This window comes from Sorex fumeus, unplaced genomic scaffold, assembly GCF_029834395.1.
Source record: "Sorex fumeus unplaced genomic scaffold, SorFum_2.1 ptg000149l, whole genome shotgun sequence".
Classification (NCBI taxonomy): domain Eukaryota; kingdom Metazoa; phylum Chordata; class Mammalia; order Eulipotyphla; family Soricidae; genus Sorex; species Sorex fumeus.
Window position 1 is genome coordinate 6058721 of NW_026606206.1, and position 22080 is coordinate 6080800.

Sequence of the window (22080 nt, forward strand, 5' to 3'; positions counted from 1 at the left end):
TCCAGATGGGCATAGTTAGCTGCATTCTACATTGGCAGAGAAAGGGAGAGCTGTTGGAGAGAATTCCAGGATGGAATGTTCAGAAATAAGATTGTAGGACCTTTTGAAAAGACGTGTAGAGTAGAGTAGAATGCCATTCTTCCTGGAACCTGACTCTGCAAAAAACTAAGGTTCTACTAGAATGACATTTTCCACTTTTGACCCAATTCAGAGGGACATGCACATATTGTCATATCACATATGTAATCAGATGTTCACTTGTCCCAGGGCTATCTTTGGCACCTCACCCAAGGTGTTTGAAATTCATAGGTTGAAGACTGGAGACCTGAAAGCAATCAATATCCAAAGTGAAGAAATTGATTAACATCATAATTCATTGCATTTTTTAGAGTCATTTGTCTCAATATATAATTTTACTTTCTTTTTTTTTTTTTTTTTTGCTTTTTGGGTCACACCTGGCCATGCACAGGGGTTACTCCTGGCTCTGCACTCAGGAGTTACTCCTGGCGGTGCTCAGGGGACCATATGGGATGCTGGGAGTCTAACCCAGGTCAGCCGTGTGCAAGGCAAATGCCCTACCCTCTGTGCTGTCTCTCCAGCCCCAATTTTACTTTCTTTTAAAGAGATTAAATAAAATAATTTTTCTTAAAGAGGACTTTGTGATAGTCAGTTTACAAAAGCCGTAATGCTTGTTATTTCTAGATGTTATTTTATATTTTGTATATATTTATTCTGGATTTGGAGCCATATTCTGCCATACCAGAATTTACTCCTGGCTCTACACAAAGGGATCACTTGTGGTGATATTTGAGGAACTAAAGGGCTGGAGTGATAGCACAGCCAGTAGGGCGTTTGCCTTGCATGCGGCCTACCTGGCTGACCCGAGTTTGATTCCTCCGCCCGTCTATGAGAGCCCGGCAAGCTACCGAGAATATCTTGCCCACATGGCAAAGCCTGGCAAGTTACCTGTGTCGTATTCAATATGCCAAACACAGTAACAAGTCTCACAATGGAGATGTTACTGGGCCCGCTCGAACAAATAAATGAACAACGGGAGGACAGTGACAGTGACAGAGACTTGTAGTGCCAGATATTGTACCTGAGTCATCTGCATGCACATGCCTTATCTCTGTCTTATCTCTCTGGCCCTTATACTTTCTTCTAAGTGGAAGTGATCATTGTTTTGTAACATTTTATATGTTCACATGCATAGCATTGAAAATCAAAATCAATGTATAAGTACATTAGGTTCACTGTGCAGCTTTATACCTTACTAAAGAATTATCCCTTTTCTCCAAGTTTACCCCATCTTTTTCCTTGTGGTATCAACTAATTGAGCTTAGAGTCCAAAATTTGGCCTTCATTTGATTTAGCTCATCTTTTTGTCCTCTCACATACAAAAGGAAAAGCAGAGATAAAATCCTGCCTTTTGCAGCAACACAGATAAACCTAGAGGATATTATGCTTAGTGAAAAAAGCCAGAAGATGGAGAAAGACAAACATGATCTATGATTTTACTCCTGTATGGTGATAGATAGAGAAATCTGCCGGGGTAGGGTTTTGAAAATGCAGTGTACTGTTATTTTATTGTTAAATTGAGTATCCAAGAAGTTATTTTAACACTTGAAAATGATTTGTAGGCTATAGTTTTTCATTTTGTAAAGAATTCCTGAATGTGCATGTTTGATGAGAAATCTTTGCCCAGAGTTAATTAATTGAGTGACTTGTAGCCTCATCATTCCAAATACAAAATTATAAAAAAAAATCCTTTCAAGATACTTTTGGAGCAAAAATTTAATTTTTACATGAGATGTGAAGGTATTTTAATGTGTTTGGTATGAGATAGGGCGGGGCCTCCTTAGCACACGCTCACATAAATAACTCAAACCTCCACAGACAGTTGGGTGAAAGAAATGGAATGTGGCTGGAGAGATGGTACAGTGTGTAGGGTACTTGCTTTGCATGACACCAACCTAAGTTTGATCGCCAGCATCCCATATGGTTCCCTAAGCACTGCCAGGAGTAATTCCTGAGTCAGAGCCAGGAGTAACCTCTGAGCATGGCCAGGTGTGACGCAAAAAAACAAAACCCAAATGCACAAACAAAACAGAAAAGAGTATAGTGTTCAAATCTGTGTCTCCAACAGTTCAAGGACTGTGAAAGACTTTGAGACCACTCCTAGAGATTGATCATCTGGGGGACTGGTACAAGGGGCTGGGGGAGGGATTTGCCATCTACCCCCTGCTTTGCTAGGAAAGTGCTAAAGAGACTTAAAACCAGCAGCTTTCTGGATGCTTGTGTCTTGATGGGGTTGCTGGAGAATTGCTGAATTCATTTGCCCAGGTGAGCCTTCCTTTGGGAGCACCATATTCCCGGAGGTCAGTCCTCACCTTGTGGGCACCCTTCACCCTTCACTCAAATGTCTGGTATGGAAGTTAATGACGTGACGGTGTTTTTTCTTAGGGAGCTGCCTGCCTTTTCATGCTTATCCATAGCTGGCAGTAATTGGGTCTTGAAGAGAGCACGGGGTAAGCATGGTGCCTCTGCTCCCTCACTGCAGCCATCCCTTCATGGATATGGGAATTTGACTGGAAGAGCATTCACTGTTCTTCTCCCCAATGGAAGCTGCCTTTTAACAATTCTCAGTTCTCAGAAAGCCATCATGTCCTCTATCCCTTGTCCTTGCCTTTCTTCCTCTGTATTAAAGCATCTCCCAAATCCCCTCTTGGACTCAGCAGGGACCACCACACAGAATAAAAAAAACCCACAATAAATTTTTGTGCCTCAATCTCTGAGACAAGGCGATGTGACAGGTGAGTGTTTTTCTTCTGTTCCCAAAGCAACGGCTTCTCTTATTAACTTCAAGAACTTTGTATTCTTGCCAACCTATTTTAGTCCCTCACTCTTCCCCAGAGACAGCGAGGCTCTCACAGAGTCTGTCTCTACTGCAGCTGGCTAGACAGGGGTCACCCTGAATGCAAGCAGCTACTTGTCCTACTTCATTTCTGCATAATCCTCTACCCCAACACCCAGGGGTAAATGCTCAGGTACAACTGTTCAGAGAAAGAGGATGACTCACTCGGATCCCAGGATCTCTGCCGATGGCAACCACATCCATGTCCCTGCTAGACCAAGAGAAGGATGGATCTGAGGCTGGGGTGCCTTCACTGCTGAGCTCAAAGCTTCTCAGAGTCCAGGTCCTTATTTCCCTGAGATGCCCCTCCAAGTCCTCATCTTCCAGGCCTCTTTGGGAGACATCTTGCTGAGAATTCTTGATCAGACTTACGAGCATTAGAACACACTCCTTTCTTGTTCTTTGAAAGTGTGCAAGACAATATAGTCCTTTGAAGCACATTCCTGCAAGAGTTCTATACAGAATCTAGTTCTCAGTTCTCTGAATTTTTCAGTTCACCGTAATCAGTGTATACCATTATGGACTAAATAAAACGTCACCTCTTTAAAGTGCTCCTTGTATCACTGTATCACTGTCCTCCCATTGTTCATCGATTTGCTTGAGCGGGCCCAGTAAGTCTCCACTGGAGACTTTGTTGTTACTGTGCCTGGCATATCAAATACGTCACGGGGAGCTTGCCAGGCTCTGCCGTGTGGGCGAGATGCTCTTGGTAGCTTGCCGGGCTCTCTGAGAGGGGCGGAGGAATCGAACTCTGGTCGGCCATGTTGGCTACATGCAAGGCAAACACCCTACCACTGTGCTATTGCTCCAGCCCAAGGTGCTCCTTGTAAACATGAGAAATTTTACCTGACTTATACCATGGAGTGAGTATTTAGTTCCAAGAAATCTCACAAATGTTTTACTATTAATTCCTCCTTTTTTCCACAATAAAATTATGGCACAGAACTTGGCAAATAGACAAATGGAAGTTTCAGTCCATCCTTTGAATGGAATACATATGGGAATGTATCCACACTCACATCATCATATCGTAAACTTTGAATGGTGTCAGGTCTTTGCTCTCACTACCATTTGGAGGTCCTATACCACATGTTATACCCATGGGAGAAGAAGAAAGTAGAATATGTATTCTCACAGACTTATGATGCTGTTGGAACACAGAGTTGACAAATGTTTTGACAGAATTTCTCAGAGTCCTTGGTCTCCAGAGATGTGTGTATAGGAGGAGAAAACTGGCCCAACATCTATTGCATTACCTAGTTCTGACTGTGTGACTAGTGGAGTCTGCAGCCACAGCATGAAGAAGGAACAGGATAAAACTGGAGAGTCTAGCAGTGGTGGACAGTTTGCTGGGTTCCTCCATTTCCCTCCAAGAGCCCCCCTCCTTCCTCCTCCTCCTCATTCCCACAGGTTGACTTCTCTAGACTTTATTTACTGACTCATCCCTCCATTTTTCAGTATGATTTGGACATTAGGGGTCCAAATTAGGGGTGTTGGGGAGCTGCGGTGTCAAGTTGAAGAGGATGCCCTTGGGAATTTGTTTTTGTCCCCTCAAGTTTCTATAAAGGTAAAAAGGTAAAGGCCCTCCCGTTGATCATCGATTTGCTGGAGCGGGCCCAGTAACGTCTCCACTGGAGACTTTGTTGTTACTGTGTCTGGCATATCGAATACTCTCGGTAGCTTGCCGGGCTCTCCGAGAGGGGCGGAGGAATCGAACTCGGGTTGGCCATGTTGGCCGCTTGTAAGGCGAACGCCCTACCTGCTGTGCTATCGCTCCAGTTTCTATAAGCTAATGATATGCCTTTTTCCTTGAAGGCCATAGCTTCAGCCAGGCAACCTTCTATCTCCCCTCAATCCCTCAGTTCTAGGTGGGAATGAAGGAATGAATCAGAGATGAGATCATGGCAACCCTGATGCTCTTGCCATATGGTAAAGTCTTGTATGCTCCACTTTCCCTCTCACTGCCTACATTGGGCAAATATTTACTGTAATAAGCCTTTCTCCAGCTACTCGATTTGAAGATACCATTGCTTCTTGTTGGGAGTCTTTACTGATAGAGTTTCCCAACCTAAGTAAAACTAACGTTTTCCAAACTTGAGCCTAAGTGCAAGGTCCTGAAGAGGCATCTGGTAGACCTTAGCGAGTAAAGTGAGAAGCTGCAGCCTGGAGAGGTAGCAGTGCTTAGAGCTGTTGCTGGTAACCTAGATGTTCGGGGCATCCAAGGAATTATCCATATTTAGTCCGCTCTGAGTAGCTGGCTTCCATTTTGCAGATGAAAGTGCTGGGCTTATTGGGGTTGAGTCAGTTGGCTTAAGTCACACAGCCAGGAAATAGAGAAGGCAACTGGGGACTTAGGTTGTCAAATTTAAACTTTATTTATGTATGTGAAGGCATTTGGATTTGATTCTATAAGCAGGATATGTCTGTCCTCTCTCATGTCCACTCATCTTTACCTTGTGTCCTAAAATCATTTCTCCCCTGAGAAAAAAAACTTTCTTTCCTCCTATGTTTCAGTATATTGAAATGTTTTTAGAGGACCTCACCTGGCTCTGCTCTGGACAAACTCCTGACTCTACACTCAAGGATCACTTCTGGTGGGCTCAGGGGACTATATGGCGGGAGGGGGGGGGCTGGAAATTGAACCCAGGTCAGCCGCACACAAGGCAAGCACACTACTTGGTGTAACTATTGCTCCATACCCAGAGATAGAAAGTTTTTTAAAAGACAGATTGATACTAGAATAGAATTGATATGGCATGAAATTTCCTTATTTTAATTTATCAGTAAAATAAAACCCAATCTGGAGTAGTGAGTAAAAATCCTGGGAGAGGAAGCGCATCCTAAATTCAGTACCTTGAAGTAAGGTGGCTGCTTCTACTCCCCACCCCTGTCTCCATGAAAGCTTATTCTCCAAGAGCCAGCTTGGAGACAGTTGCCTGGTCACTTGATATGACTTTCCAGGAAAAAAAGCAACTTGAGGTCATCCATTAGGCCACATGCCAGAGTTCTTCATAGGAAGCTTCTGGTGGAATGGATTCTTCTGTGTGATATTGGCGCACAGGTCAGCAAAATAAAAGGGATGGGACATGCACACACTCTAAGAATATGATCATCATCTTTTATTGAAAAAATAAATTTAAAAGGTCTGAGTTCTGTCCACATAAGAAATCACTAAGGATTTTGGAAATTGTTGATTAATAATTAATCAATGCTGGCTACTTTTGTATTTATGAACTTACCTTCTGCTGTCAAGGCTTGGGAGCTTTTCCAATTTTCTGTGTGGCTTTGAGGCTCTGATTACATATGCAGGCTTGGGTTGTTTCTCTGAACCAGAGGTTATTGTACCTCTTCATTTAGTCATTTAATCTTATTAATCTTTTGGGTGCAAAAGTCTGAGATATGTTTAAAGAGAGCAAGAATGATCTACCATGAGATTTTCAGTTTGGACTAGTTTGATAGACACAATCCATGAAATAGCATGGATCTAAGGCAATATTGTTGAAAGGGATCTCTAAGATAATATTGTGAGAGATGAATATAAATTGTGCACGTGTGTGCGTGCGTGCATGTTTGTTTGTGTGTGTGTGTGTGTGTGTGTGTGTGTGTGTGTGTAATACTATGCTTTGGAGCCCTGAATCCTCGCTATTATTTTGCCTCAGTATAAATAAATAACAGCGGCATTTCTAGTTTCCTCATGAACAATTAGGCTGTTTCTGATTTGCTGTTTTCCTCTTATAAGTGGGCCTCTAATAAACAGCCCTGAACCATGTCCACATGTCTCTAGGATAGTTACTGTAAGGGAGAATTGCTGGGTTCTGGAACCATCATAAGTTCTGCCAGAAATTCACAAATTATTCTTCAAAAAGTATAATGATGTAAATGATATCAGTGTTTGGATTTTCTTTTGATAACAAACACTGATATCAATGTTTGTTTTTCCCAAAACAATTTTATCAATTCTTGGCATTATTAGATTCTAACATTCTGGAACCATCATAAGTTCTGCCAGAAATTCACAAATTATTCTTCAAATAGTATAATGATGTAAATGATATCCGTGTTTGGATTTTCTTTTGATAGTTTGTTTTTCCCAAAACGCTTTTATCAATTCTTGGCATTATTAGATTCTACCATTTTTTATGTGATAGATGTTACAATATATTCAGCTGTTTTAATTTTCATTCCTAATCACTGCATTTTTATTATTGGTAAATTAATCTTCCTCTTTTGTTAATTACTTGAGTCACTGGATTGTCCATTTTGCTTAACAGCCTACTTTATTTCCGTTTGCTAATAATCCTTCATTTTCGTGCGTTTAAAATATACTTATCTGTGAGTTAGCTCCCTTGTTGTTTGAAAGACAGAAAAGTTTACAATTTTTTAACGTGATTAAGTAGAGCAATATTTTCCACATATTTAGATCCACCTTGTGGAGTGTTATTTTTCCTTTTCTTCCCATCATTCCTCAGAGTCTTATATCAGCTTCCCCACAGGATAGAGTGCCGATATACCTCAAACATTAGACTAAAAAGCTTAAAATGAACAATTTTAGGGTCAAAATTAAGCTGGTAGAATTCTGGGGACAAACATGGCACCTGAAACCAAATTCAATATGAAACACCATAATAAGGTAGGGAAAAATAATAACTTATCTCTACTTAAAGGTATTACTCATGGAACAGTGATGCAGTATTGTACAATATGAGTTTTGTCTTTGGGTTTTAGTCTTCGTTTAGAATGAGTATTCCTTAATAGTTACATATATGTACATTTTCAGTGTTCACATATCCCTTTCTTCTTGTTTAATGACATTGGATAAATGAATCGCTTTATCAAAATAGAAAAACATGATGCAAATTGAACTCAGAAGAGAAAGGCAATCAAAAGTATTAAGAAGCAGAAACAGCTTTGCTTAGTGAGCTGTTTTCACTCCTGGTATAGAAGTATCTCATCAATTTTACTTTCTTTTGTCTCTCAGAGTAAATTCATGCAGTTAAAATCTGTAAGATTTGGTAAACGGGAAATGTATATGGGTGAAGAGAAGGGTGTTAGAACATTATATGAAAAAAAAGAAGAAAAATATATTCAAGAGTAAGTTTTTTTTGGCCGTTGCTGTTAAAAATTTTAATAAGGAGTCTATATAACTAAAGCTTTAAACCAATTTTTTTTAAGTGAAAACTTTACTTTTTTGCTCATCTGAGGCAATTCTCTATGAAATCTGAAGAACAGCTGAGAGTTGAACAGTCTTCAGTTTATTTTGCAGGCCTGAGATTTATCATTTGCTAGTCCTTTCTCTTCAACAGCTTTTTTCTTTGAAAATGATTAAAACCAGAAATGGTTTACATCGAAGGTTACACATCAAGGTTGTAAACAGGGATGCTTGTTAATTCTCAGACAGAAGTTTCCAGATTTTTCACTAGTTTAAAAGAATGAGCCTGGGTTCAGGGAGATAACTTAAGGGTCAGAGGCACGTGCCTTGCAGGTGCATGAACCTGAATTTGAACCCCGGCACTGCACAACCTCCCAAGTCTTGGTGTCACAGGGCTTGAGCAGTGCCACAGTTTTGTGTTGCAGCATTGAACCATCAGGACTTCAGGCTGAGAGTTACCAGGAGTGGCTCCTAGGGCCTCTGAGCACTGCTGGAGAGCCCAATCAATAATAGTGAATCTGTTATTATTTCAACTTTGCATAGTTTTCTCTTGAAATTTTCTCTTTGGTCAGTTTCTTTTTAAATTTTTATTAGTGAAACACCATGAGGTACAGTGGTAGACTTACAAATTTTTGTGCATGGGTTTCAATTATAAAATGATCAAGTACCCATCCTTCCACTAGTGCCCATTTTCTACCACCACGTATCCCAGTATCCCTGTCACCCCCAGTCCCCCCCGTCCCACCCTGCCTCTGTGGCAGGCATTCCCTTTTGTTCTCTCTCCTTTTGGGTGCTGTGGTTTGCAAAAGAGACATTGAATGTCAATCATGTTTGGTCTATAGTCTACTTTCAGCATGCTATTCAAGCCTTGCATCTTAAAAACTGTCTTTTTTGTAACTTTAATCTCATTTTTAAAGGTTGCTTTTTCAGATTTATTTACAATGAAAAATATATTTAGTTCTTTTTGTACCTGTAGGATATAAATGTCTTCTCCTAATACTTACAGTTGAAAACCTTAAAAGGGAATGGGTCAGCATGTAGAAAAAAACCTTGAGTACAATTAAACTCTCAGGAAATGGAAATCTGAAGATAAATCAAAGGAATACAGACCTGTACTTTCTAGATATTGCCATTTTCTTGATGTGGTATTCCAAAAGTACTTGGGTATGCCTCTTCCATTTGACATAATGGGTTGTTGCATGTGCGATTGATTATTCTCTTGCAAGAGAAAAGACGGGAATTGGTAAAAAGGAGGATCATCAATCACCATTGATGCTCTTGTAGAATATTATCTTACACAAAGGTATAGTGTTCTATAATTCTTATAATATGTTGTTGAACGCCTACTATGAGCATACTCTGTGTTGGATTTGGGAGACTAAGCATGAATTTGTCAGTCCCTCTTCAGGACACTTTTAGTTCCCTTTTGTAATTATCAACTTGCTTGATCATATGAGGATAGAAATTAGCAGAATGGAAAATTAGAAATAATATGTTTTTCTCCTCCTCAACCTTTGACACTTATTGAGTTACTGCCCCAATTAGGAAAGTTCTTTTATTTCCAAGAAATGCCTTTGTCTTATCCTGATAATCCCACTGATTAATACTTGGAGAAATTCCCTTTGCTGAAAGTGACTAATTTCAATAAAACATGCGGAAATGACTTATTTATATAGATATGAACCTACAAGGAGAAAATATTATAAAATAGAAATATTTTATCCAACAATACTCCTTAATGGATATTTGTCAGCTGAAATCAGATGGTGTGTACTGAGTACAAGTTTGACAAGGTGCTATAATATCCTGGACATTAAAGTGATATAAAGATAAGCCTGTAGGGAAAGCTAACACACTAGTGGTGGTATCTATGTGTGGAGGGAAAGTGTATGCACCGACAATGTGACCAGAAAGATCCACACCAAGAAAATGGAAGTCTGGGCACTTTGCATTAATTGTGATGATGAGGAAAGAATGAAACTCACTATGATAATGGAGTCTTTGCTACAGAAGTGTATAATGTCTTGAACACAGTAAAGATACTTTCTCAATCATCAAAACTTAAAAACAGGTATTCTGATAGACAGCTGACTCGTTTTCAAACAAAGTGATTCACAGATTTGAATTCTTCTCTCTGTGTGTCTTTCATCATCAAAACACTTCCAGGACATTATTTTTGTCTGTAGATAACACCCAGTGATGCTCAGGGCTAATTCCTAGCTCTGCACTCAGGGATCACTCCTGGAAGGCTTGTGGAAAAATGTGTGTTGTTGGGGATCCGAGACCAGGTTGGTCATGTGCAAGGCAAGTGCTCTACCCAATGAAGTATCACACTGGTCCCTCTGAGGACTTCTGGGTTTGTCCATGTCAAGGTGGCAGGAAGAAAAAGAACATGGAGGATAGGGAGTTTGTTATGGCCAAATCTGAAAAAGGTAGACATCATTTCCTCTCAGATTCTCTTAGGTGGAACCCTGAAATACAATCATTGCTAAATGAAGAGGAGTTAGCTACTGTAGTCCAGCTGTGTGTTCTGAAGAAGGAACAGGGCTGGTGACCTGACAATTTGCAACCCAATACTACATTTTCTTTTGAGATTTAAAAAAATCTACTTGGAGGAGGTTGATCACTTGATCACTTGATACCCCGTTACTCATCAATTTGCTCAAGCAGGCACCAGTAACGTCTCCATTTGTCCCTGTTGCATGCTAGTGTAGCCCAATGGCGTCTGCTCACTACAGGAACACGAAGAGCCTCACACCATTTGTTCAGGGTCTTAACGAAGAAGTCTGATCATCTCATAGATGGGCGGCCATGCGTTCTTTTGACATCTCGTGGAATCCACTCAGAACAGCTCTAGTCCAGCGATTGTCTTCAAATTGCATTCCGTGTCCAGCCCATCTGATTTTTGATGCCCTGGCAAATGAGACAGCATTCCTGATTCTCGATCGTTGACAGAGGTCAGAACTCTGGATTCCTTTTCTCACTTGAGTGAAGTGTGATACTCCAAGCATAGCTCTTTCTTTCCTTTTTTTTTAATAAGTGAAAAAAGGATTTTAATAATTTTGAAACCATAGGGTATTTTTATATCGAATATTCATTCCAAAAAGTGAACTTCTTACTGCTATAGCTCAAGGTCCTTTGTCAAAGAGAATTGTTTTTTGAAATAGTTATTTTAAATAGTGTCATGAGGGAAATCTGTGAATAAGTTTTTTTTCATTCTCATGGGTGTTGTTTAATTTTTTGTTGTTTTTGTTGTTAAATTTATTTATTGAATTACCATGAGAAAAGTTACAAAGCTTTCAGGTTTAACTCTCGGTTATACAATGATCAAACACCCTTCCCTTCACCAGTAATTCTTTTTCACCACCAAGAACCCCAATATACCCCCTCTCCTACCCCTCCTGATGCCTCTGAGGTAGATGATTTCTACTTAACTCTATCTCTACTTTGATTACACTCGTTATTTCAACAAAAGATGCACCATTATTGTTTGGAATTTCCCCCCAAAAATCAGAACTGCTGAAAAGGCATTGTGAAATAATTTGTTTTCTAATGCTGGTTATGAAAACCATATAATTTTGTGCAGCCGCAATTGCGGCCATGCAATTTTGGATTTCTGATATTGTACTAATTAAGTCTGGAAGTATTTCTGCCAAGAGCTGGATAATTACAAGATTGCTTTTTGTGCGTCTTGTGCCAAGGCCGTGCTGGATATCTGCTTGTGGGGGGCAACTCATGGCCTCTGTAGGGCATGAAGGACGGCCGAATCCACCCCCATCCCATGAGGCTGCAGTTGCCCCGTCACCGCCAACTCATACCTGCCTTTCCAATAAGCTCTGAGGTGGCGGCCACCGTGCTGCTGGAGGCGGAAGAGACAGACACCCTTTCCCCCCGGGACAAGGGGAGAGCATGGCGCTGTAGTTTAGTGCATAGTCCATTCACATTTCTGCCGCAAACTGCCAGGCTCTGGATTAGGTCCGTGTGCCTCTGGTGCCATGGCCGTGCCGGAGAGCCGCTAGTTGGGGAGCAACTCGTGGCCTCCAAGCATAGCTCTTTCAATTTCTCTTTGGGTGACCCAAATAGCGTTCTCATCCTGTTTTCGTAGGGCCCAGGTCTCTGAGGCGTATGTTAGTGCAGGGAAAATGGTGGAGTCTAAGAGATGTGCCCAGAGCCGGAGGTTCTTCATCTTTGCTATTTCTTTGACTCTTTTGAAGGTATTGCACGCTGCTCTTTTCCTCCTGCACAGCTCAGGTGCCAGGTCATTCGTCATGTTGAGTTCTCGACCTAGGTACATGTAACTGCTGCATTCGGAGATGTTCATTCCATTGAGAGCAAATGGAACATCAGGAGCTAGTCAGTTTTTCATAAACATTGCCTTCATGAGATTCAGCTGCAGTCCGACCTTTCCACACTCACAGTCGAAGTTGGCCAGCATTTGTGCCGCTTGGCTAATGTTTGGTGTTATTAGAACGATGTTATCAGTGAAGCAGAGGTGGTGTAGATGCCGACCATCTATCTTCACTCCCATTCCTTCCCATTCCAGTCATCGCATGACACTCTTGAGGGTGGCACTGAAGAGTTTTGGTGAAATGGTATCACCCTGCCGAACCCCTCTCTTGAGGTCAATGATCACCTCCCTGTAGAATGGTGAGATTCTGATAGTGAATTCGCAATACAGCTCATGGAGGATCCTGATGAACTGAGTTTGAATGCCCTGTTTGGCTAAGGCTTCGATGACTGCTTCAGTATCAACAGAATCAAAGGCCTTCTTTAAATCAGTGAATGTTAGAGCGGCATCTTGAACTCCTGAGAAACCTCAATGAGCTTGGTCACTGTGTGGATATGGTCAGTTGTGCTGAATCCTTTTTGGAACCCGGCTTGCTTGCATGGTTATTCTTCATCTAGTGTTCAGCCAGTCCTAGTCAGGATGTCTCAAGTGAATAGCATGTAGACAATGGACAACAGGCAAATTGGGCAATAGTTGCCAATGTTGTGGATGTCTTCCTTCTTGTACAGTAGAATGGTCCTGCTGGTTTTCCATTGGGACAGAACCTTGCATTCAGACAGGTAGTGTGTGAAGAGCTGAGCCAGTGTATTGACAAGTACTGATGGCAGACTCTTCAGCTGTTCTGGTCTGACTTTGTCTGGACCAGGTGCTGTATGCTTCTTTACTGACGAAATGGTGTGTCGGGTTTCAGCAGGGAGAACGTTGGGAACGACATATCCATCCTGCAGAATTTGGTATGTAGGCAGTTGAACATGGCTGTGGAAGAGATCTGAGTAGAAGTCATGGATAATCTTCTCCATTGCCCTTCTGGAAGATGTGATAGATCCATCAGGACATTGGGGGCCAGTCATCTTGGTCTTGTAGTTGGCGAAGGACAGGCGGGCATTACAAACATTTTTTCCAGCTTCTGCCCATCAGCCAGCAGTGCTGCTTTTCTCTCTTTGAGGTCTTCCTTGATCGCTTCTCTGCACTGCTTTGCGAGCTCAGACTTGGCTTGCACCAAACCACATTGGCGAATGAGCTCGAGAGTTTCTGAAGACAGGAGTCTTTTTGTGGCTTTCTCTCCCTCGGCGTTCCTTGCACAGTCATGGAGGTGCTGAACCAGTCGATCGCATTCCTCGCTGATGTCGTCACGATGGCATCTTCCATGTTGCCACAGTAGTGCCAAAGAGCTCCCAGTTGGTGGTCGTTCTGGGAGTTCTCATCTTAGACTTTGCAGCCTTTTCTCCCTGCTCCATGAAGTAGAATTTTGCACGAAGGAGACAGTGGTCCTATCCCGTTTGGAATTTCGTGACAACAGTGACATTGGCCAGGCAAAACCATCAATTGAATATGATGTGGTCAATCACAGGACTGCTGACCTGACTATTTTCAACCCAATACTACATTTCTTTTTTTTTCCCTTTATTTTATTTTATTTTATTTTTTACAGTTGTAGATTTACAATTTTTTGTGCTTTGGTTTCAATTATACAATGATCAGATACCCATCCCTCCACCAGTGCCCATTTTCCACCACCATGGATAATATCCCTCCCACCCCCATCCCCCTATCCCCCTGTCTCTGTGGCAGGGCAATCCCCTGTGTTCTCTCTCTCCTTTTGGGTGTTGTGGTCTGCAAAAGAGGCATTGAGTGGCAAACATGTTCAGTCCATAGTCTACTTTAGACATGCATCTCCCCTCCTGGGAGGATCCTCCAAACTACATTTCTTTTTGAGATTTAAAAAAAATCTACCTGGAGGAGGTCATATCTAATAATCCAAAATTTAAAAAATTGAATTTTATTTTTCTATTAGGGCTCATTCCCACTTTCACAAAATCGATGGCACAGATTTAATTTTCTTTCTTTTCCTTCATAGTCTGGTCTTTCCTAGAAAATGGGTTTTTATGTTTTTCTCCAGTCCATGCTGGTAGCAGTCAAGGAGAGGAGTGCAGACCCTCAGCATGAGAAATTTCATTTTAACTTTTTGTACCAAAAAAATCTCAGAGAAGTCCAGGGTTTCCTGCCAAAAAACATTCTAGCTAGAGTTATCAGCTGAATGCTGTGTTTGGGATGGATCCCAAGTTAAAGAGAGGGAGGAAGAAGGGGAATTCCTTTCTGACCCTCAAACACAATCGGCTCATGCTCAGGATCCCAGAATTTAATTACCCATATTGTTATCTTAGCTTGCATTACTGCAACTGTGGCTCATAGTCATAAAACTGTCTGGTCCTTTAAAATCCACCTCAGTCTTCAGCCTGATGACCTCTCTTGGCAGTGATTAATTAGAAAGGGTGGGAGCTGGGGAAATCCTTTCCCTTCCCTGAAGATCTGCCAATTTGACTTTGAACCAAGAATGTTTTTCCTTGATGATATACATCCTCACACCCTCTAACCCTTTCTCTTACCCTCACCATTCTACTTTGTACATTCTACTTGATAATCACAAGTATTTATATTTGCTAAATTAATTTTGACACAGGCTTTCCCATCTACTGCCCTTGGGAAGCTTCTCTGTCATTTATTTCTCCTTCCTTGAGCTTCTGACCACGAAATTAATGGTTCTCAAAATTTATCTTTGCACTGAAATTTAGAGGGGGACTTGTTTCATAATTCCAATTATGGTTTGAACAACTTCAGACCACTGAATGAAAAATGAAAATAGACATTTTTATGTAACACCAAAATTCCTAAAAGGTGCCTTTTTTTCCCTGAGCAATGTTGAAAGAGAATAAAGTTTTCAATTTTTGAACCTATTAACTCTTTTTTGGGTTCATGGGAGAAGAGTGGTTCATGTTTCTGCATCAGAAGTTTCTGGATATTTTCGAGATGACCACAAACCAAGCCTTAAGGAAAAAAATCATACTGTGACCTTTGTTCTGTGTGCATTTCTTCAACAAGACTCTGTTACTGGCTCTTCTCTTCAACTACCTACTGCACTTTGAACATTCAAAGATCCAAACCTTGCAGGCCGAGGTCATTTTTTTCTTTTAGTTACTTGCATGTGGACAAGATGAAATTCTTCACACCATTATCTACATGCAGTGCCAGCTCGTTCTTCAACTTTTCTTTGAGAGCACTGTACCTCTGAAAGCACTAAAACATTTGGAAAGAAAGCACTGTGTCATAGAAAGGAACAACAGTAAAAATTAAGTAGACTTTGGTCCCTACTTAACTTTGCCTCTTAATTACGTCAAGTCTTGAGCAACATAATTAAACTTTTTGATTCTCTGAGCCTATCATTTTCCAAATAAATTAATGTTAGGTGCTTTAGAATTTAATCTAAATGGAACCATACAGTACACATTTTTTGCTACTATTTATTTATTATTATGTTTATGATATTCATTCTAGCTGTTGCATAAGGTAGTAATATATCCAGTGGAATTACATTTTATATATATATGTATGTATATGACAATTTTTTGTTTAGTATATATTGAAGACATTTGGGGGTTTATTTGGTTATATAAATTGTGATTCTACAGTCATTTTTGTAAAAGTTCATGTACACATTCTAACGAGTCATAGCACATATTGTGGTCCTCAAGAATGAGTTCTCAAAGAGATTTGCTTTGTAGAAAGTTTATTCCTTTCTGCCATCAAATTCAAAGTTTTCTTCCAGATCAGTGCCTGTGGGGAAAGTGGGGGGAGTGAGTGAGGATTGAGCAGAGAAACTAAATTTCAATGCAGCCACAACAAAGGCCTACCCCAACCTTGTTGTGTGTGTGTGTGTGTGTGTGTGTGTGTGTGTGTGTGTGTGTGTGTGCTGTGAGAGGGAGAGGGGAATTGCAGGGAGGTGGGACAGCTGAGTGGTCCTAGAGATCGCCCTAGAGAATTCACTGGATATAAACAGGAGGGCTGATACCTCCATCATGAGTGTCAATACACCTGGGTAAGATTTTGTAGTTTCGAATGACATGTCTCTGGAAGAGTCTGGGATTACATCTATGAACTGTTGAACATCAGTATTCCTATCGGTTGGAAGAATAAGTGTTCCAGTTACAAACATTCTAAAATGTGTGTGTGTTCACGTGCATGGTAAAAATGTAGCAGTTTTCCACAATATTCACTGTGGATGTGAATAATGCATGTCATTAATAATTTCTAAAAGTTGAATTGGTTGTCCATAGGCTATATTACATTTATTTTTAAGATACTGTCAAACAATATTCCAAAATTTTTATATTGAGCAGCCATATTAATTTAGATGCAGAGATCCCCCAAATAGGATCTTAATACAAATATAAAGGAACATTTAAGCTCCCCGTGACGTATTCGATATGCCAAACACAGTAACAACAAAGTCTCCAGTGGAGACGTTACTGGGCCCGCTCAAGCAAATCGACAAACAACGGGAGGGCCTTTACTTTATAGATGGGAAATATGAAAAAATTCTTTACATTAACTTAATATTCTTTTCTACATTATTGGGAAAGAAAATTTGAGAACCATTAGAAAGTTTATTTATCTTCTTTTTTTATCCTATGGCAGTGTCTTAGATATTGTTAAAATTGTTCAGGGTGTCCTGAAATATAGTTTTGAAATTTATAATCCAGTTTCATGATTTATTCTGTGCTGAGAAAACAAAGACTATAAATTGATTGTTGCCTCAAATTTTATTTTTCAGAGTGGCCAAATCGATGAAGGTTCCTGTATATGAGACCCCAGCTGGATGGAGATTCTTCTCAAATCTGATGGACTCAGGGCGATGTTCGCTGTGTGGAGAAGAGAGCTTTGGCACTGGTAGGTTGGGCTACTATTACTAGAGAAAGGGAATGCAGAACTCTAAGACCTGTGAACCTGTTTTGAATCAAGGACCAAGAAGAAATTAGAGGCAAAAAATGGTCATAGATTCTTAGTGGAATGTGTGCTATGATACACATTCTCCTTCTACCCATTACTTTTTTTAGTGGGATGGGCTACCATAGTGCATAGGAGACCTGAGGGCCTCTCCTGGCAGCTCTCAGCCAACTGGACCTGCAGTTCAATGCAAGGATGCTGGGTGCAGAGTTACTTGGCCCCTGTGGTTCTAGGTATTAGCAGATCACGCAGCAGCACTTGATACCTCTAAGGTCATACCTGGCAATGCTTGAGGATCCATGTGAGCCTGGGGGTTGAATACAGGTTGACTATATGCCAAGTATGTACCTAAACCCTGTACTATTCCTCTGCCCTCTACAAATTTCTTCTTTGGAAGCATTTTATTTCTTTAAGTTCTATTATCTTATTATCTCATTCCTACTTTGGACAAACTTGCAGGCTATCGAATGTAGCCTGCCCACAGGGCAGAGTCTGGCAAACTCCCCGTGGCGTACTAAATATGCCAAATACCAGTCACAATGATGGGTCTCATTCTCCTAAAGAGCCTTGAATATAATCTCAGGGCTAGGATGAAAGAGACGTTACTGGGGCCTGCTCGAGGCAATCGACGAATAACAGGATGATGAATGAATGAATGAAAGTTCTATTATGTAAATTTTTTAAAAAAATGAATGAATAGAATGTTATGTCTATTCTCATGAGTTCATCACCGTAGTTTCACTCATCATCAATCACAGATGTGTGAAATCATTTAATATTTTCCTTCTCACTCTGGCTTAACATGATACCCACCAGTTTCATCCAACTTGTAGCAAATTTATAGCAAGATTTTATTTTTTATTGCCACAGAGTATTCCATTGTGTATATATATACCACATGTTTTTTTTTTAAAAAAAATCGAATCACTGTGAGATAGTTTCAACAGTTACAAAGCTTTCATGTTTGAGTTTCAATAATATAATGATCAAACACCCATTCTTCCACCAGTGCACATTCTCCACCACCAATCTCCCCAGTGTACCCCCACTTTCAAACCCTCCCCCTGCCTCCATGGCAGAAAATTTCCCCAGTACTCTCTCTCTACTTTTGGGCATTATGGTTTGCATACAGATAATGAGAGGTTATCACGTTTTATCTACTTTCAGCACACATCTCCCATCCCAAATGATCCCTCCAACCATCATCGACTTAGTGATCCCTTCCCTATTCCAGCTGCCTTCTCCCCCAGCTCATGAGGCAGGCACTATTGGGCAATACTCCTGGCCCTTGTGTCTACTGTCCTTGGGTGTCAGCCTCATATTATGTTATTTTATATTCCACAAATGACTACAGTCCTTCTATGTCTGTCCTTCTCTTTCTGACTCATTTCACTTAGCATGATTCTCTCCATGTCTATCCACTTATAAGCAAATTTCATGACTTCATCTCTCCTAACAGCTGCATAGTATTCCACTATGTAGATGTACCAAAGTTTCTTTAACCAGTCATCTGTTCTCGATATCACAGCTTCTTTATCTATTAATCTGTTGTTGAATATTTGGTTTATTTTAATGTTGTTTGTACTGTACTAAGTACTACAATGAAATAGCTGTGAAAAAGTAGCACTGTCCACCGTCCTCCCGTTGTTCATTGATTTGCTCGAGCGGGCATCAGTAACATCTCACAACACATTGTGAGACTTGTTGTTACTGTTTTTGGCATATCGAATACGTCACAGGTAGCTTGCCAGGCTTTGCCATGCGGGTGAGATACTCTCGGTAGCTTGCCGGGCTCTCCGAGAGGGGTGGAGGAATCGAACTCGGGTCAGCCACGTTGGCCGCTTGCAAGGCAAATGCCCTACCGCTGTGCTATGGCTCCAGCCCCAGCTGTGAAAAAAATTCAATTTAATTTTTTTTTGTGTTCTTGGTATAGGTGGCAAGAAGTGAAATCACTGGGTCAGATAAATACAGATGCCTTTTCTTTTTAAGTTTTTGAGTCATACTCAGCAGTGCTTAGGGTTTAGCTTGGCTCTGCTGTCAGAGATTACTCCTGGCATTTCTCGGAACCATAAGGGGTGCTGGGGATTGGACCCAGGTCGTCCACATTAAAGGCAAGCACCTCACCTGCTGTCTTTTTGCGCCAGCTCCCAAAGTTCATTTTATACTTTATATCCTCTCTAACACTTGTTATTTCTGATCTTTCTGATATATAGCATTCTTTCTGGTGTGAGCTGATTTATTGTCATTTTGATTTTAATTCTCTGTTAACTAATGGTGGGCTGGAGCGATAGCACAGCGGTAGGGCGTTTGCCTTGCACGCAGCCAACATGGCCAACCCGAGTTCGATTCCTCCACCCCTGTCGAGAGCCCGGCAAGCTACCGAGAGTATCTCACCCACACGGCAGAGCCTGGCAAGCTCCCCGTGACATATTCGATATGCCAAACACAGTAACAAGTCTCATGATGGAGACGTTACTGGGCCCGCTCAAGCAAATCGATGAACAACGGGAGGACCGTGACCGTGACCGTTAACTAATGGTAATAAGCACTTATTTGTCTACTAGCCAATCTCATGTCTTCATCAGAAAAATTAGACTGTGGTTTCCATTCCTATTCCTCTGTATGTGAATTTCTCCCAACAATAACCTCTCTCTGCCATCAGTACAATGTTTTATACTTTGTTTTCAATAATTCGATTATTATATGTCTAGGTGTGTATATTTTTAAACCATTCCTCCCTGGTTCTCTGGGATTCTTGAATGTATTTTTTGCTGTCTTTCATTCATTTTAGGAAGTTCCCAGTTATTATACTTTCAAATATTTCCTTCCATCTTCTCTATCCTTTTCTCTAGGATTCCTATTATACATATATTAGATGTTTTATGACCACATAGAGTTCTCAAGCTCTTACATGTTCTACCTTGTTCACTATTTTTCTTTACGTATTTAAGTAGAAATCATCTCTGTTTGGTATACCTTTAATCATGAATTTTTCCTTAACTGTGTTAAACTGGCTTTAGAGCCCAGTGAAGGAGTAATTCATCTTTGATTTTGTGATTTCTATTTAAGCGTTCCTCTTTTTATATTTTAATAGCTTTCATCTCCATGATTAAATTGACTTTTTATTTATGTATGTCGTTAATGTTTTCTGATAATATCAATTACTTATCAAACATATTCATTTTTTTGAAATTTTTTAAATTTTTATTAGTGAGATGCTGTGAGGTACAGTTGTAGACTTACAAATTTTTGTGCTTGGGTTTCAATTTTACAATGATCAAATACCCATCCCTCCACCAGTGCCCATTTCCCACCATGGCGGATCCCAGTATCCCTCCCACCCCCAACCCCCCATCCCACCCTCCCTCTGTGGCAGGGCATTCCATTTTGTTCTCTCTCTCCTTTTGGGTATTGTGGTTTGCAAAAGAGGCATTGAGAGGCAATCATGTTTGCTCCATGGCTTAGAGGCCAGCCACACACGCTAGGGGAAAAGGGAGCTCAGAAAGAGAAGGGAGCACCAAATAAAGGGTGTTGGGAGGATCCTCCCAGGATGGGAGAAGCATGCTGAAAGTAGACTATAGACCAAACATGATTGCCTCTCAATGCCTCTTTGGAAAACCACAACATAGTCATTTTAAATTTCCTTTCTGTTTGTTCTGATATCTAGTTCATCTCTGACTCTGTTTCAGTTGATTCTCTCTGAATGAAATAGTGATTTGTTTTTCCCTTCTTTTTGGTACATCTCAATTTTATAAAATTGAATGCTAGATAATGTGTGTACAAATAATGGACACCCCTCCTCTATCAAGATGTTCATCAGCATGTGACTTTGAGTACATCTAGACAGGAGTTGGATTGGGATTTTATTGTTTCTGTTATCCCCTTTAGTGAACCAAAAGTTTCAAATTCCTCCAGAAGTGGTTTATTTTTCCTTAGTGTCAAAACTGATGGTGAGCTGCTAGAGAGATTTTTTTTTTTTAGTGTTTCCGATTCATTCTCAACTTTAAGCATTACTGCCTGTTTGGAACAGCAAACCGCGCTCTTTCCCCATGCATGTGATTCTTCTCCAGTGATAGCAGATCGTTGCTTAGTAGAAGAGTCTGGGCCTGTGGATAGTTTTTACTCCTTTACCTAGCGGCAAAGTGTGTTCACTTCTACCCCTCCTTCAATAGCATTGGATGTTGGTCTGAGAAAGTTTGTGATGGGAAAATTTGCAGCTCACACATCCAAGAGTTTTTTCCTGATGAGAGTATGGTTTGAAGGAAGCACTTTATATATATTTCCCAAAAGTAGCCCTTTATTTCCTAAAAGTCACTAATATTCCTTTCTTCTTATTTTTTTGTGGGGAGAGAGCACTTATGGCAGTATTCTGGACTTGCTCCTGGCTCTGTGCTCAGAGAATATGGGGTGCTAGGGATAGAACCCAGTTTGGCTGCATGCAAGGCAAGTGCCTTTTCACTGTACCATCACTTGATCCCCTGTTCCTAGTCTTTATCGTGAGACTCCAAGGAAAACCTGAGACCAAGAAAGTGTATCTGTGGATCTTGGACTTCAAGAAATAGGATTGTCTATACTTAGCTTTTACGAGTGTTTGATACTCTTATGTAACCTCCCCTTACTCACCCGTATGGAACTAGCCTCTTTTCCTATGTTTTAACAAAGGTAAAATGATAGAAACACAAAGGTTTTTATGCCCTTTCTCCTAGAGAGGAGCCTCAATCACTCGGA

General features: G+C 40.7%; 1 protein-coding gene across 1 annotated transcript in view; it reads left to right on the forward strand.

The window, feature by feature from the left end:
- PGM5 (phosphoglucomutase 5) overlaps positions 1-22080 on the forward strand; it is a 271097-nt gene that overhangs the window by 148851 nt on the left and 100166 nt on the right. The window contains exon 7 of the mRNA XM_056106927.1: positions 17180-17295. Within this exon, the coding sequence (XP_055962902.1) occupies positions 17180-17295 (116 nt within the window). The remainder of the gene's footprint in view (positions 1-17179; positions 17296-22080) is intronic.